This window comes from Sinocyclocheilus rhinocerous, unplaced genomic scaffold (assembly GCF_001515625.1).
Source record: "Sinocyclocheilus rhinocerous isolate Xijiao unplaced genomic scaffold, SAMN03320098_v1.1 scaffold914, whole genome shotgun sequence".
NCBI lineage: Eukaryota > Metazoa > Chordata > Actinopteri > Cypriniformes > Cyprinidae > Sinocyclocheilus > Sinocyclocheilus rhinocerous.
In genome coordinates, this window is record NW_015629521.1 from 371,092 (window position 1) to 384,985 (window position 13,894).

Consider the following 13,894-nt stretch of genomic DNA (forward strand, 5'->3'; position numbering starts at 1 on the left):
GATCGACAGGAACTTGGTCTGCGTCCAAAGAAGAACACGTCTCACCAACCTGCACAGGGGATGAGAGCGTAATCCTTTCTGACAATCCATGTATGAGACCACAGCCGTGTTGTCAGTCCTTGACCTAATGTGACAACCCAGAGGCGATGGAGGATACAAGGAAGGATACAGGATACAGGAGGATACAGAGCAGGCAATGCGCATGCTCTAAGCAAACAAAACCACTTCCACTCGGCCGAATCTCTGCCATATGAGACTTGCCACCTGAGGGTGCAATCTCCATTCTCCAGCCTCCAAACTCTGTCTCAAGATAAGTCCACTCCTGAGTTCTCAAGGTAACTCAAAACTCAGACACCCCGTCACAACAGGGTCAGAGACACATCCATTCACCTTGTGTTCGAGGCCAGTTCAATAGAAGAATACAGTATTGGCAAGCTTTATTCCAAAAGCAAACCTAAGGAACTTCTTGTGTCTCTTGACGATCTGAATGCAGAAGTACGCATCCTTAGATCAATGGTCACAAACCAATCTCTGGTTCAGATAGAGACAGGATGAACTTCTGCGGCAGCATCCTGAAATTGCTTACTCCAAGCACAAGGTTAGGTGACGCAAATCCAATCAACCCATAGAAGCTGGATGGCATAACCATACGACAGCCTGATCCTCCCTCATGAGGGCCCGAGACACCTGTGTTGCGGGAAAAACCTCTGAAATAGGAACAGATACTAAAATCAGGCATGCCAGCACCAACCACAGAGTGGGGACTTGGATGTCAACATAGACCCTGCACCAATGGCTTTAGGGCTATCCTCTCGATCTCCGAAAGCTAAGGCACGGAGAACGGTCAAAATCGGTCCGAAACGCAACAAGCGGCGGAACAGCTGATAGAGATGCAAACACACTTGTAGGTTGCCCACATTCATACACAGTTCCCGCTCAATGCAACAGCGGAGCTGAAAAGAACAGAGTAATTAGTCATGCAAACCACTGCTTGGTAGCATGAAGCACCCAACATCTCTAGTGCACAATAATGTATGCTGCAGTCACATAATGCAGCCAGTCATGTGAAGCGAGTGTTGGTAGCAAAAGCGCTGCATCAATCACATGAAGTAGGCTGACCATGGTGAGCATTAATAGCTTGCCATAAGAGATACTCTTACACATGAACTCATTCACACAGTAGCTCAGCTCAGTGCATCTCAGTTGGGATGAGAAGAATAATGATTAGTTATGCAAATAGTGTTGGTAGCCTGAAGTGCCAAAAACCATGTTGCACGACAAATGTGTGTTGCCACTATTTGTTCCAGCTCAAAACAGCAGTGGAGCTGAAAGAATAATAATTATTAGCCGGGCAGACTAGTGTTTGGTAGCATGAAACGCCAAAAACCAAAGCGCACGGCAAATGTCAGCTGTGTAGTCCGTGCTTAAAAACAGTCACATGAACAAGAGTTGGAAGCGTAAGCGCCAACTCAATGTACGTGCCTTAATTAATGCAGTGCAGGAGTAGAGACAGGAAAAACCCTGCTCAGGAGTAGAGACAGGAAAACACTGCTCACTCTGCAGCCCGAGTCACTATGGCATTAGGTGTAAAACAGCTTGCCATAGGAATTTACTCTAGATATGTGGGCTCGCCCACTGATTTGTTCCAGCTCAAAGCATCAGCGGAGCTGAAAGAAAATGAACAGCCGGGCAGACTAATGCTTGGTAGCATGAAGCGCCAAGACCATAATGCATGACAAACATCCGCTGCAGGACTGCATTTGAATTGGTGCTGCATTGTGTCCGCCTTAGAGGAGTAAACTGCTCTATATAAATAGATGGCTTAGAACACAATAATCTCTTTCCTACGGGCAACAGATGATTCGCTCCCTGAAGGAATTAAAATCTGATGAAATATATGAGCATACGTGACGTATGCTCGGGGCAGTGCTAAGCGCTATTGGCCAATACATTGGCGTGATGGTATAAGGGCTTCAGACATTCGTCACACCGGAGGTGTTCCCATAGCGATGACATCATTGCAGCATTGAAGTGAACTTATGAGAGGGAACCCGCGGTCAGCTTTCAACCAAACGCAAGTAAAACAAACAAAGTTTCCTCTCTCGCTGAACTGGTGCTGAATCGATCTTAAGCAGTAAAAATAAGCCAAATCTCTGCTTTTGTGATTTTCTTGGTGCAGTTTAAGAACTAGGAGCAAATACTAGACTTTTGGGACTTCAGTCAAACTCCGTTAGCTCTCATCCTCTGAACAGTATGTGTGTGCGCGTATGTGTGTGTGTGTGCGTCTGTGTGCTTTTGGTAGTTTAGTGATAGTTTTAGTTAATGTATCCTTAGAGTAGCAAATAAATGCTTGTTTCATTATAAAGAATCATTGTCTTATGTTGTGTATTTTAAAGTTAAAACTTTGCCCAGATCTTGTTACCTAGCTCATAGCTGAATAAATTATCACTAGCATGTATTAACCTGTGGCCTAGGGATAATACAAATATCAAAATTTTTAAGATATACTGATTTTAATGTTCGCTGGACGAATGGTTGATCAAGTGTAAACTATCAATTTTGAATCAAGTTTAATTAAGCTGATTTTGAATATTCAGATTCGATACCCTCTGAATTTGAAAGAGCTAACTTCTTACACTTGTAATTACCCCTCGTTAAGCCCTGTATTTAAAGTGTTGTCTGTCCCGTGTTTTCTTGTCTGGTGTTAAACATCATTCTGTACCTGAATGTCTCTCCGTGTGGTACTACGTGTGTCTCCTGCCTGCCCTGTGTTACCCCTGTTTTGGATCATTAAAGACTGTTCTACGTATATCTCCTTTGTCTCAGTGATCCTTGATTCCAACACCGTAAGCAACGTGACAATATATTCTCCTAGCTTTTAATTTTTAATTTATTTATATTTTGACCAACACATTCCTTATAATTGTATTACTACATTTTGAGTCATAAATACATTTGTCTTCAACCAGAAATTCCTGTTCACTCTTACAACCTTTTCAAATGATAAATGATATCTCAGTAAACGAACAAGACCATTCTGGATAGCTTTTACTATTGTAAGAAATTCCTTATGGACAACAGGAAAATTACATTTAGACTGATATAAAAATAAGCATTTCCTTGTGGATCTAGCATATCACAAAGATAATCAATACCTTTTTCACGCCAATTCTTAAAAAAAATTGACTTGTTCTTTGCTAGAATATCAAACTAAATTGTGGACAAAACAAAGTTACCTTGCCAGCAGAGCCTGCTCATGGAATTTTAAAAGTTTTATGGGGAGCTTAAGGGAGAAGGCACAGGTTAACAAAAACTCGAGCCCTCCCACTTTTTAATAGATATTGTATCGGATAAAATACCAAATAGAGTCTGGTGAATTAACACAATTCTTTATTCAATTCACTTTTAAAGTATTATTCATGTCAAAAAAAAAAAAAAAAAATTCAAAACCACCATCATCTTTTTTTTTTACCACATAAAACATATATTTTTTTATTTCCAAATCAATAAACTAATAATTAGTTTACATGTATTATCTTGGACAAATAATGAAAAATATGGGTATATGAAGTGAGATAGACCTTCGGCTTTTATTAAAAGTACTCTACCAAGAAAAGATAATTCCCTTTAAAGCCAATTGTTAAATATTAGTTTAGCTAATTCTTCATTACTGATACATTCTAAGTAGTGGCCTCTTGATAATTTCCCAAAAGTGTGCATAACTTAATAGTTAGGTGACCTGGCCAGGGGATTTACCCTTCTTCATAGACTGCATTGCCTTGGTTCAGTCAAAGAAAGGTTGTTTTTGCAAACCATTTTAAACTTACTTTAGATTACTGGAGTGCAAGGTTTAGTCTTTGTAGAAAGGATTTGACATAATTTCCATTATAATTCAAATTATATAATTTATTTAAAAAAATAATATACATATTTATTAATCTTAAAGAGGTTTATGTTAATATTATCATCAATTTTTAAAGCTGCTAGAGAGTTCCTTTTTTATGTTTCTCTTTTCCAAAGCAAAGAAATAACTGGTGTTTTTCGCCCTCATTTCTAACCATTTAGCCCTAGATCTTATACAGGCACCTTTAGCTAAAGTGAAAGTGACAAAAGTGACTTTTGTAAAGATCAAAGATCATTTGTAAAGATCATCTATTTCATTTCTCAGATTAGATAGATATGCTACCTCCTCTTTACTAAGGGTTTCTTTAGACAATAACAAGTCGAGGTCAAGAATATCTTGACATTTTTGGGAATTATCCAAAAACAAGAACAAGCTAAACAAGCTAATCAAGGTCTAAAAGGTTACTAGAAAGCTACAGGCAGGTGAGTTTTAATTAGGGTTGGAGCTGAACTCTGCAGGGCTACAGTGTTTATTTACTTATTGTACACTGCAGGCCAAAAGTTTTATGGGCACCTAAGAGATAATACAATTCAGAGAATGTAAATGCTGTCATCATTTACACACCCTCATGTTGTTCCAAAACTGTATGACTGACTTTCTTTTGCATAAAACAAACAGACACTGGAGAATGTTTCAAGTCCATAGAGTAAAAGTAATCCAAATGTATGAAGAAAAAAAATACGTTTGTTTCACAAAAGAAAGCAAATCATACAAGTGTGTATGTGTGTGTAACAGGGACATGAATATACAGTATATATACAACTTATCTTAAAGTCATTTTTGATACTTGTTTGCCAACTGTTTTGATATTTTGATAGTTTATTATATGCCAAGACATTCATTCAATTTGTTAAGTGTTCAAATATACCTTTTGGGGCCTCTGTATCCATTATTTTTCTCTTGATTCATTATTTCGTATAGTGTAATATAAATTCAATTTATATTACATTTATGGTACGTATCAAGTCTTAAATAACATTTGATCAAAGTTATATCAGAGTTATTTAGACCACTGAATAACTTGCCTGGCACATTTAAAAAAAAATACTCAAACCACTGCCTTGTGGTGGAGTCTCCCAACAAGTAGACAATCTTGTTTCTAAGGCAGTTTCCCATTTGTGTAGAATTGAACTGTTGAGCGTTGCATACAAAAGATATTTCAAATAGAACCCTGCAGGAACTGGTGTTGTCAAACCGGATCTGCATCTCTGCATTTTGCCTAAAGCAAAGAAACATTTATCTTAAAAGACTGTCATAATTATGCTACATTTGATTTTAGATTATATCTGTCCTGAACATACCATTGCCTGCAGTGTTGGAACGGACATTTATGACTTGTGTGTCACCAGTAATATCAACATTTGTTAATTTCCTGTGGAAAAATAATGATAATCTCTACAGTTCTACACTTCTTCTGGAATTTGTTTTGAAAAATTTCCTACTTTGTGAAAATCGGCTTTTCAACAGGATTTAATGGGTTTTCCAAAGCTCCCAATGAGTGATGAATCAGTTTGTCACAGGAAAGTTTCTTCGGTCTCTCACACTGCCACTCCGTCCCTGTTTTTATATCCTTATACTCACAGCAGCATTTGCCTTTCCTCAAACTTCCTTCTCCACTCCACTTAAGATTACATTCTACTACTTCACTGATCCTGGTGTTCTTGGTTCCTGGCCCTTCAAAGTGGCCATTATAGTGGCTGCGTGGGAATGAGGAATCCCTGTATTTTTTAAGAATCTGCACAACCTCACTGGAGTGCTCAAGACGTACAAAAACTTGTGCCTGACCTGCCCAGGGCAGAAGAAGAGTAACTGAGTAAGTCCCGTTACACACTTGCCTTCAAGAAGAAAGGAAAAGGTTAACTGCAATGCAGAAGACTAATGTCTGTAGGTAAAGCAATTTTATAAACCCAAACATATGTAATACAATGTTGATATTTAAAAATCGACACCCAAACAAACCCATGAACATAAATGTCCCCTATTGTTGATTGACTACACAGCCAAAACTACATACAAACACAATATTGTTTTAGCACACACACAGAACAGACAGCCAGCAAATACCCACAAAATAATTTCTGTATATTGTTTTTTTTTTTAATTGTTCATAATATAAAATAAAAACACACCTTTAGCTTTGAATTGAAAAGCTTTGCTTTGAAAAAATCTCCATATCTTTTCAGGTTCTTGTTGTGGTCTCTGGCTGTGATAATAGCGGAGATCTTTTCTCCCACTTTGTAACTCTTTTTCAGTTCCACAATAGAGAATGTTGAGTGGACTGGACTTGTGCTCTGATTCAGCTGAGTGATTTGTTGATCTGAACCAGGCCTTTTGTAGTCTTTCCCACTCCTCATCACTGATTCACATGACAAGCGCAGAAATTACAGAAGAGGAATTTGTGTCTGTTTTTCTGCATCACGTCTAGGAATGGAGTGCTGGAGTTGTTGTATCGGATGACCACTCTCCAGGAATTTCCATAAAGTCTAAAAGATGACCAAGAAATCAGTTTATATTTATTACATTTTTTTTAAAATCATTTTATGACCACAAACCTAATTTTATTTCCACCATGTAATAAAACATAAAAAGATCATTTTGACTTTATCTCACAACTCTGATGAGTTTATAACTCACAATTCAGAATATAAATAAATAAACAGTATATACACAGTACATACATACACACATTCTGTTACAGGGCGAACGAGATGTGAGACGTGCGGATCCATACGCAAAGTTTTATTCATAGACATGAATCATGTCATAGACAGGCAGGGTCGAGCATCAGCAAACAGAAGACAAGACAAAGAGTATTCCTAGGGCTGGCATAGGTCATCGATCGGCGAACAGAATCCAGAGGGCTTGACAAGAGTGGTAATCCAGAAACATGAGCAATAGTCCAGACGAGGTACAAACAGAGTCCGAGCGGCGAGACAAGGGTTAATCCAAGATACACAGGCAGGAATAAAGAAACAGGAAGCAAGGCAACACGAAATGACTAGACTAAACTAGAACTAGAAACTAGACTCCGTAAAGCAGCAATCACTAGGTGAGTGATAAATGCAGAACAATACTCGGCGATCTGAACAAGGAAGTCCAGGGCTTATAAAGCGTGTCTGATTGGATTCAGGTGTGTGTGTAATCAGTGCAATGGATGATGTGAACTGTAGTCCGGAGTAACATGCAACAGTCTGTGTGGTGTGAGAGTCAATATGATGAAGAGGCGACCTCTTGTGGCAGTCGGATGGAAGTCTATGGACAGAATTCATGACACATACACACATAAAAAATATAAAAGAATTAAATATATATATATATATACAGTAAATAAATATATATATATACACAGTATATACAGTATATATACATACATACATACATAAATAAATAAATAAATAAAAATTGTATTACAATTGAGTTATGCAACTATAAGATATATATGAAATTTTGAGAGAAAAAAGGTCAGAATTGTAAAATGAAAAGCCGGAATTACCTTTTTAATTTTTCTTCTGTTACGGAATGAAGCTTCCATACAAGCCAACTCGCAACTTCCTAATGATAGGCCTAATAATAAGGTTTGTCCTTCCTTTTGAGCTGCAGAGTCTGCAGTGTCTGTTTGTGTGTTACAACATTGTATGTAACTTAGTGTTTGTAATTGTTTTGTCATTTATATCTGTAATATACACTGACATGCACTGTGTCTCAGGTATTTTATTAAAAGTCAGATTCTCCTCAAGGTCACTTCACATATAGCAAAGGGTCCCTGGAGATCAGATATCTAAGTTTATGATTTGCTTTGTCTATCAAATCAATCAATATGATTTCAACAATCAAGTAGTGTACAGTTGTGTAGTTACTCTGCTTGAGAGTGCTATATGATGTGCTATATCAATGTTCAAAATGTGCTTCTTAATATTTCTGGAACCTGCAGTGATTTTTTTTTTTTCAGGATTCTTTGATGAATAAACAGTAAAAAGAACAGCATTTATTCAAAATAGAAATCTTTTGTAACAATATACACTACTGTTTAAAAGTTTGGGGTCAGTACTTGAAACTGAAAACTATAGTAATACCTGATGAAAATTCAGCTTTGCCACCACAGGAATAAATTATGTTTCGAAGTATATTAAAATAATTATTTTAAATTAATATTTCACAATATTACTTTTTTACTGTCTTGATGAGCATAAGACACTTCTTAAAAAAAAAAAATCTTACTTATCCTTAACTTTTAAACAGTATACACACTAGGGATATGCCGGTACCAAATTCTCATGTTGCGATTAATTGCTAATGCTTTTATCACGGTATACGGTATTATCACGATATTGAAATTTAGTTTAAAAAAAAAGTGCTGTCATAATACAGTATAACAGATTCACGGTATTTAGAAGTGCCCACGATAACAATATCGTGCATATTCATTACCGTGATATATCGCATTACCGAATACCGGCACAAGTCTAATACACACTACATGAACTTACCAGACAGATGGTTGTCCAAAGACATAGCAGCAAAAAGCAAATGCAACGACATGTTATCCTGTGAACTAATAAGACACTATAATGAGTGAAAATTTGCAGATGCGACCTTAAGGAGTTATTTGATTTGGCCATTGGTGTTGGTTTGTAGGTTTAAGTCATATTAAAACACAAACAATGTATTACATCTAAAAGTAAAGAAAGTAAATAAAACCTCAGTCAGGGTCATGGTATGATTTATATTCTAATCATATTCAAAATAAGCTCCCCATAAGCTGCTATTTACCTAAAGAATCAGGTGTGGGTGGAATGAACATCCAGTGCTTTACTTCTTTTTAGGATACATTAACAAGTATCATGTGGAGTGCCAGTCCTGCTGCTGTGTGCATATTCAGAATTATATATATTTTTTCGTAAGTACATGTTGAATTCTATTAAATTATTTCATAAATTATTTAAATAGACTTTTTAATCATTAAAAATCATTCTACAATTATGGTTATACAACATAACATTCCAGTACTCATATTTGATTGAACAAGCGGCATTCAAAAGTGTGGATATTTTGTATAACAACACTGGGATATTTCACGGTTTCTTTTTGTCACCTCTAATTAGGTCTTCAAATAAAATTTTATTTTGTGAATCTTTAGGTGTGTCCCAGTTTGCATACTTATGCACTATTCTACAGTATGTCTTTTTTTTTTTGTATAAATAATGTGAAGAGCATGTTTACACTGAAAATTCCAAAAAGAAAAAAGTACACTTTAAATATCCAGATGATACACTTTCTTAACTGAAAAACCAAAGTGTATGATGTTAGACACTTCATGCAGTCAACAGCTGGACTATTGAGCGGGACTATCAGGCTCTGATGTAAGCTCAGCTCATAACTATGTAATGACTTGAATAATTAATAACTATAAACATTAGGGTGCAGTGGAAGCATGACAGAAACCAATTGCAAACATGGCAAACAATAAGCGTGTGTGCAACAGTGTGTCTTTTTTATTGCAAACTTAATTTGAGTGATTGCAAATTCAAGACAAAGTGGCAATCAAACAACTTGGACCCAATGCTTTTCAGACCGCTTTTATCAAATCAGACCATCCAACCTAGTGGTGTTTCTCATAATTCATCTGTCAGACTGATTGCATTGCATTTAGCATACTGTTTGAAACATTTATTGTGGAATCATAAATACGGTTCTGCTCATTTATTTATTATTTCAACAAGATATGAGTTGAGTTAGTATTCTATTCCAATTATAGCCCCAGGTTTTGTTAACCTGTTTGATTGCTTCATTGGGAGAGAGAAAAAGAGAGAGAAAAGTGAATAATTTATAAATTGCACATTTGATTCTAAATTGCTTAAAGAAAATACTTGATGACTTTAAATAAAAATAAAAATGGGTGAGCAATACAGCTTAAGTAATTTCCTCTTAAAGTTGAATTGTATTGATTAATATCATTGACAGTAGAATGGAAAAGAATATGGTCATTCACAAGTAACTTATCTGGTGGTCATTAAACTTGATAAAGAATGAATAAACTGACAAATGTATTCTGCTTGGTTTAAATACTTTCTTATAGTGTTGTGTTTATATGCCTGCAACTGCCTGACAATTGTTTTGGCATTTTGAAATTTAATTAGCTATTATGGAAGACTAGTCAAAAAAAAAAATCCCAGTTTTAGTTTGGAATCAATTCCCTATACAGGTATAGGCTACTATTGTAAATCATGACAAATGATTTGGTGATTCACAGTCCGTAAAGGATACAAGAGTTCTGGTAATAATTTTGCAATATCCAATAGCATAAGACTCTAAGAAGTCATTGAATAATAATAACAATAATAATAATAATAATAATACATTTTATTATTTTCTTTAGGTTCAAAATTGTGACAGAAATTCCAGTAGGAATCATGTTAAAATTCCATTATTGTGACTAGGGAAAAAAAAAAAAAAAAAAATGTGATTTATAATTCCCATGTTTTTAAGCGACACTGTCGTGCAGTTTTCTCGTTCACAGCCGTGTTCACTTGTTTTGCTGTTCACTGCAAATAATGTGGTGGGGGGAGTTTGAAGTGGCGAAAGCACCGCTGCATTTCCACTGGTTGTGGAGAAGGGGAGGGTCTTTATTACCCCCAGACCGAGACTGAATCAGTTCAGAACAGTTGGAGCCGGAGACAGACGCCTCATCGGCAGAAACAGACGCGCATCACGACACGCGACTGGAAAACAACGCCGGCGGATGTTTGCAAAGTAATGAATGCATCCTGGCCGCATTCACGACGCTGACGCGGTTATAATGTTTTAATGATGTCTATTCCGCTACTGTAGTGTTTCTCCATCTTCGCAGGAGCCACATTATAGGCAATCTCTGCCTAAAAGGATTTCTCTAACGGTCGCTGTTGATGGATGTACAAACGGATATGATATTGTAAACGTGCGTGATATTTTTTTCTGAATTCTGAGGGGAGATTCTGCGCACTGCAGTAAGGCTACATTCAGCAATGCACGCGATTGGACTGTGGATGTGATGGATATTGAGTGTTTGTCGGCAAAAGAGATCACATTTGGGTTTTCATTAAGAACAAAGTTTGCTTGCATGAAAACATCATCTCCCATCTTCTCAGGAGCCACATTATAGGCAATCTCTGCCTAAAAGGATTTCTCTAAAGGTCGCTGTTGATGGATGTACAAACGGATATGATATTGTAAACGTGCGTGATATTTTTTCTGAATTCTGAGGGGAGATTCTGCGCACTGCAGTAAGGCTACATTCAGCAATGCACGCGATTGGACTGTGGATGTGATGGATATTGAGTGTTTGTCGGCAAAAGAGATCACATTTGGGTTTTCATTAAGAACAAAGTTTGCTTGCATGAAAACATCAGTTGAATTAATAGCGTTTGTGCAGTTCCTCATCCAGTGTGACTGAGTGGTTCAAAGCCACTGTATCCTTCAACAGATGAGAAGCAACCAGTTCCTACAACTTCAGTTGCCAGCACTAGGGGAAAAGAATGGTGTTTATGGCAGAAATCTCAAAACATATCGAAATCATCCCACAAAAATAATCACCCAGCCTGGAATCGTAATGAAAGTGTTGCGGAGAAAAAGAATCATACTGTTTATAGCGTATTTTCTGCTGTTAGTTCTTACCATGTTGAACTTGGCTAACTACAGGTGGACTAAAGAACCTCAACAGTGTAATCTCCAGATGAGAAGCATTCCATATCAGGACAGGTCAGACATTCGATTCCTTTACAGACCATCTCTTGCTAAGAAGAGACAGCTCGTCTATGTTTTGACCACATGGAGGTCTGGCTCATCCTTTTTCGGAGAGCTATTTAATCAACACCCAGAGGTTTTCTTTCTGTATGAACCGATGTGGCACATCTGGCAAAAGCTGTACCCGGGAGATGCTGTGTCCTTACAGGGAGCAGCAAGGGACATGCTAAGCTCACTGTACCGCTGTGATCTTTCAGTTTTTCAGCTGTACAACAGCCCTGGGGGCAAAAACTTCACCTCCCTTGGACTTTTTGGGGCCACACTTAATAAAGTCATCTGCTCGTATCCTCTTTGCTCCGCTTATAGGAAAGAAGTGGTTGGGATGGTGGATGACAAAGTGTGCAAAAAATGTCCTCCACAAAGCCTCAGGCTCTTAGAGGAAGAATGCCTTAAGTACAACACTATAGTCATAAAAGGGGTCCGGGTTCTGGACGTTAATGTTTTGGCGCCCCTTATGGAGGATCCGTCTCTGGATCTCAAGGTGATTCACCTTGTGCGAGATCCCAGAGCCGTGGCCAACTCCAGGATCAAATCGAGGCACGGGTTGATTCGTGAGAACTTGCAGGTGGTTCGAAGCAGGGATCCCAAACTGCGTCGGATACCCTTTGTGGATCCTGGCCACAAAATTAGCAAAAAGGACGGAGCAGATTACCATTCGGTTGGAGCTATGGAGGTGATATGTGATCGGACGTACAGGAGCCTGTGGACTGCCTTAAATCCGCCCAGCTGGCTGAAAGGGAAATACCTGGCGGTGCGCTATGAGGATCTGGTGGAAAACCCTGTCAAAACGCTCCGGAATGTTTATCAATTTGCTAATCTCAGTGCCAACCTTGACATCGAGTCTTTTGCTCTTAACATGACGAATGGCACAAGCTCTTCCTCAAAGCCATTTATTGTGTCTGCCAGGAATGCGACACAGGCGGCCAGTGCATGGAGAACAGTGTTGAGTATTCAACAGATAAAACAAGTGGAGGAGTACTGCCATCATGCAATGGCAATCCTGGGTTATGAACGTGTGAGAACAGCTGTAGAAGCAAAAGACTTGAGTAAATCTTTATTGACTGCTTCCAAACTGTGACAGAGTTCCCTCCCCAGAGAAATGCCCACCTGAAACGGAGCACCAACTCTTTATGGAATGTCATAGCACTTTGTGGTCATTCAATAGCACCCTTACTTTTCTAAATGGACCTGTAGATGTTTGATACAGCAGCATCTTTGAACCACAACTGGAAAATGTATATTGTACAAACCAAATGTTGCATTGCCCTTTTTTCCCCCAAAATGGATGCTTAAGGTTGTTTGGAATGTTCTAGGTCTGTTTTTGAGTTTCAATTAATTTGCTGTATGTAAAATTGAGAAATGAAAATGGAAAATGAGCAAAAAAAATACTGATCAAAACTGTTATGTGGAGTGCAGGTAATGCTGTTTCTTTAGAATCAATTTAAAGACAATCATTAAAGTTCACAATCTCCACACTTTATGAATGACAGTGTTGTGTGTTATGTAAATAAAAACCTAAAGTAATGCGTTGAACATTTTTTTAAATACTTTAATTTTACTGCTTAGTTCCTGCTGAATTTGTCATGAAAGCATTTGATTCCACTCAAGTCTGCTTTTATCATAAATACAGGAAATTTATAGCCACAATTATTGCATTTAAGTAAAAAAAAAAAAAAAAAATCACTGCAAAAATAGTTCAGAAAAGTGAAAGTAGTTCTGAGAAAAGATCTATAGCTGCATCTGCATTCTATGGGACCTCGGTTTACAACCTCCATGTTTTATATTGGTAAAAAATATAATACAGTATTGATCTGCTTTTGCTATTCAGAGATGTGAATGGGAGTGAGAGAATACCAAAGCTATCAAACATGAATTCAAACAGGCTTTCACTGGTTTATCATTGATTGGTAAATTGTTATACCATGACACTAGTTTACTATTGAGTAAATTGGCTGATAATATAACTACTGTACAAAGGGTTAACCTAGGAACTGTAGTTACTGAGAGAACATCAACCTGAATTGTTCAATTGTGGTGTCTATCTGCAAAATTGTTTTCAATGGTAAAAATCCAAAGCAACAAGTAAACAATTAACCAGAATGAGACAATTGTCTTTCCAGTTTGACTGTGGAATTATGTGAAGTGCCAGATTTTATGCAGATTTTAATAATTTCATGCAAATTGTCCCTTTAGCACCCTTTAGTGCATGCT

The 13,894-nt window shown here is 37.4% G+C and overlaps 1 protein-coding gene and 1 pseudogene across 1 annotated transcript; one reads left to right on the plus strand and one right to left on the minus strand.

The window, feature by feature from the left end:
* Positions 1-408: 408 nt before the first annotated feature.
* Positions 409-8,617, minus strand: LOC107739134 (NXPE family member 4-like; annotated as a pseudogene).
* Positions 8,618-11,153: 2,536 nt separating this feature from the next.
* chst2b (carbohydrate (N-acetylglucosamine-6-O) sulfotransferase 2b) lies at positions 11,154-13,092 on the plus strand. Its single transcript, XM_016551153.1, has one exon. It carries the CDS (start codon positions 11,364-11,366, stop codon positions 12,759-12,761), a length of 1,398 nt encoding a protein of 465 aa, XP_016406639.1. The 5' UTR covers positions 11,154-11,363; the 3' UTR covers positions 12,762-13,092.
* The last annotated feature ends 802 nt before the right edge of the window (positions 13,093-13,894 follow it).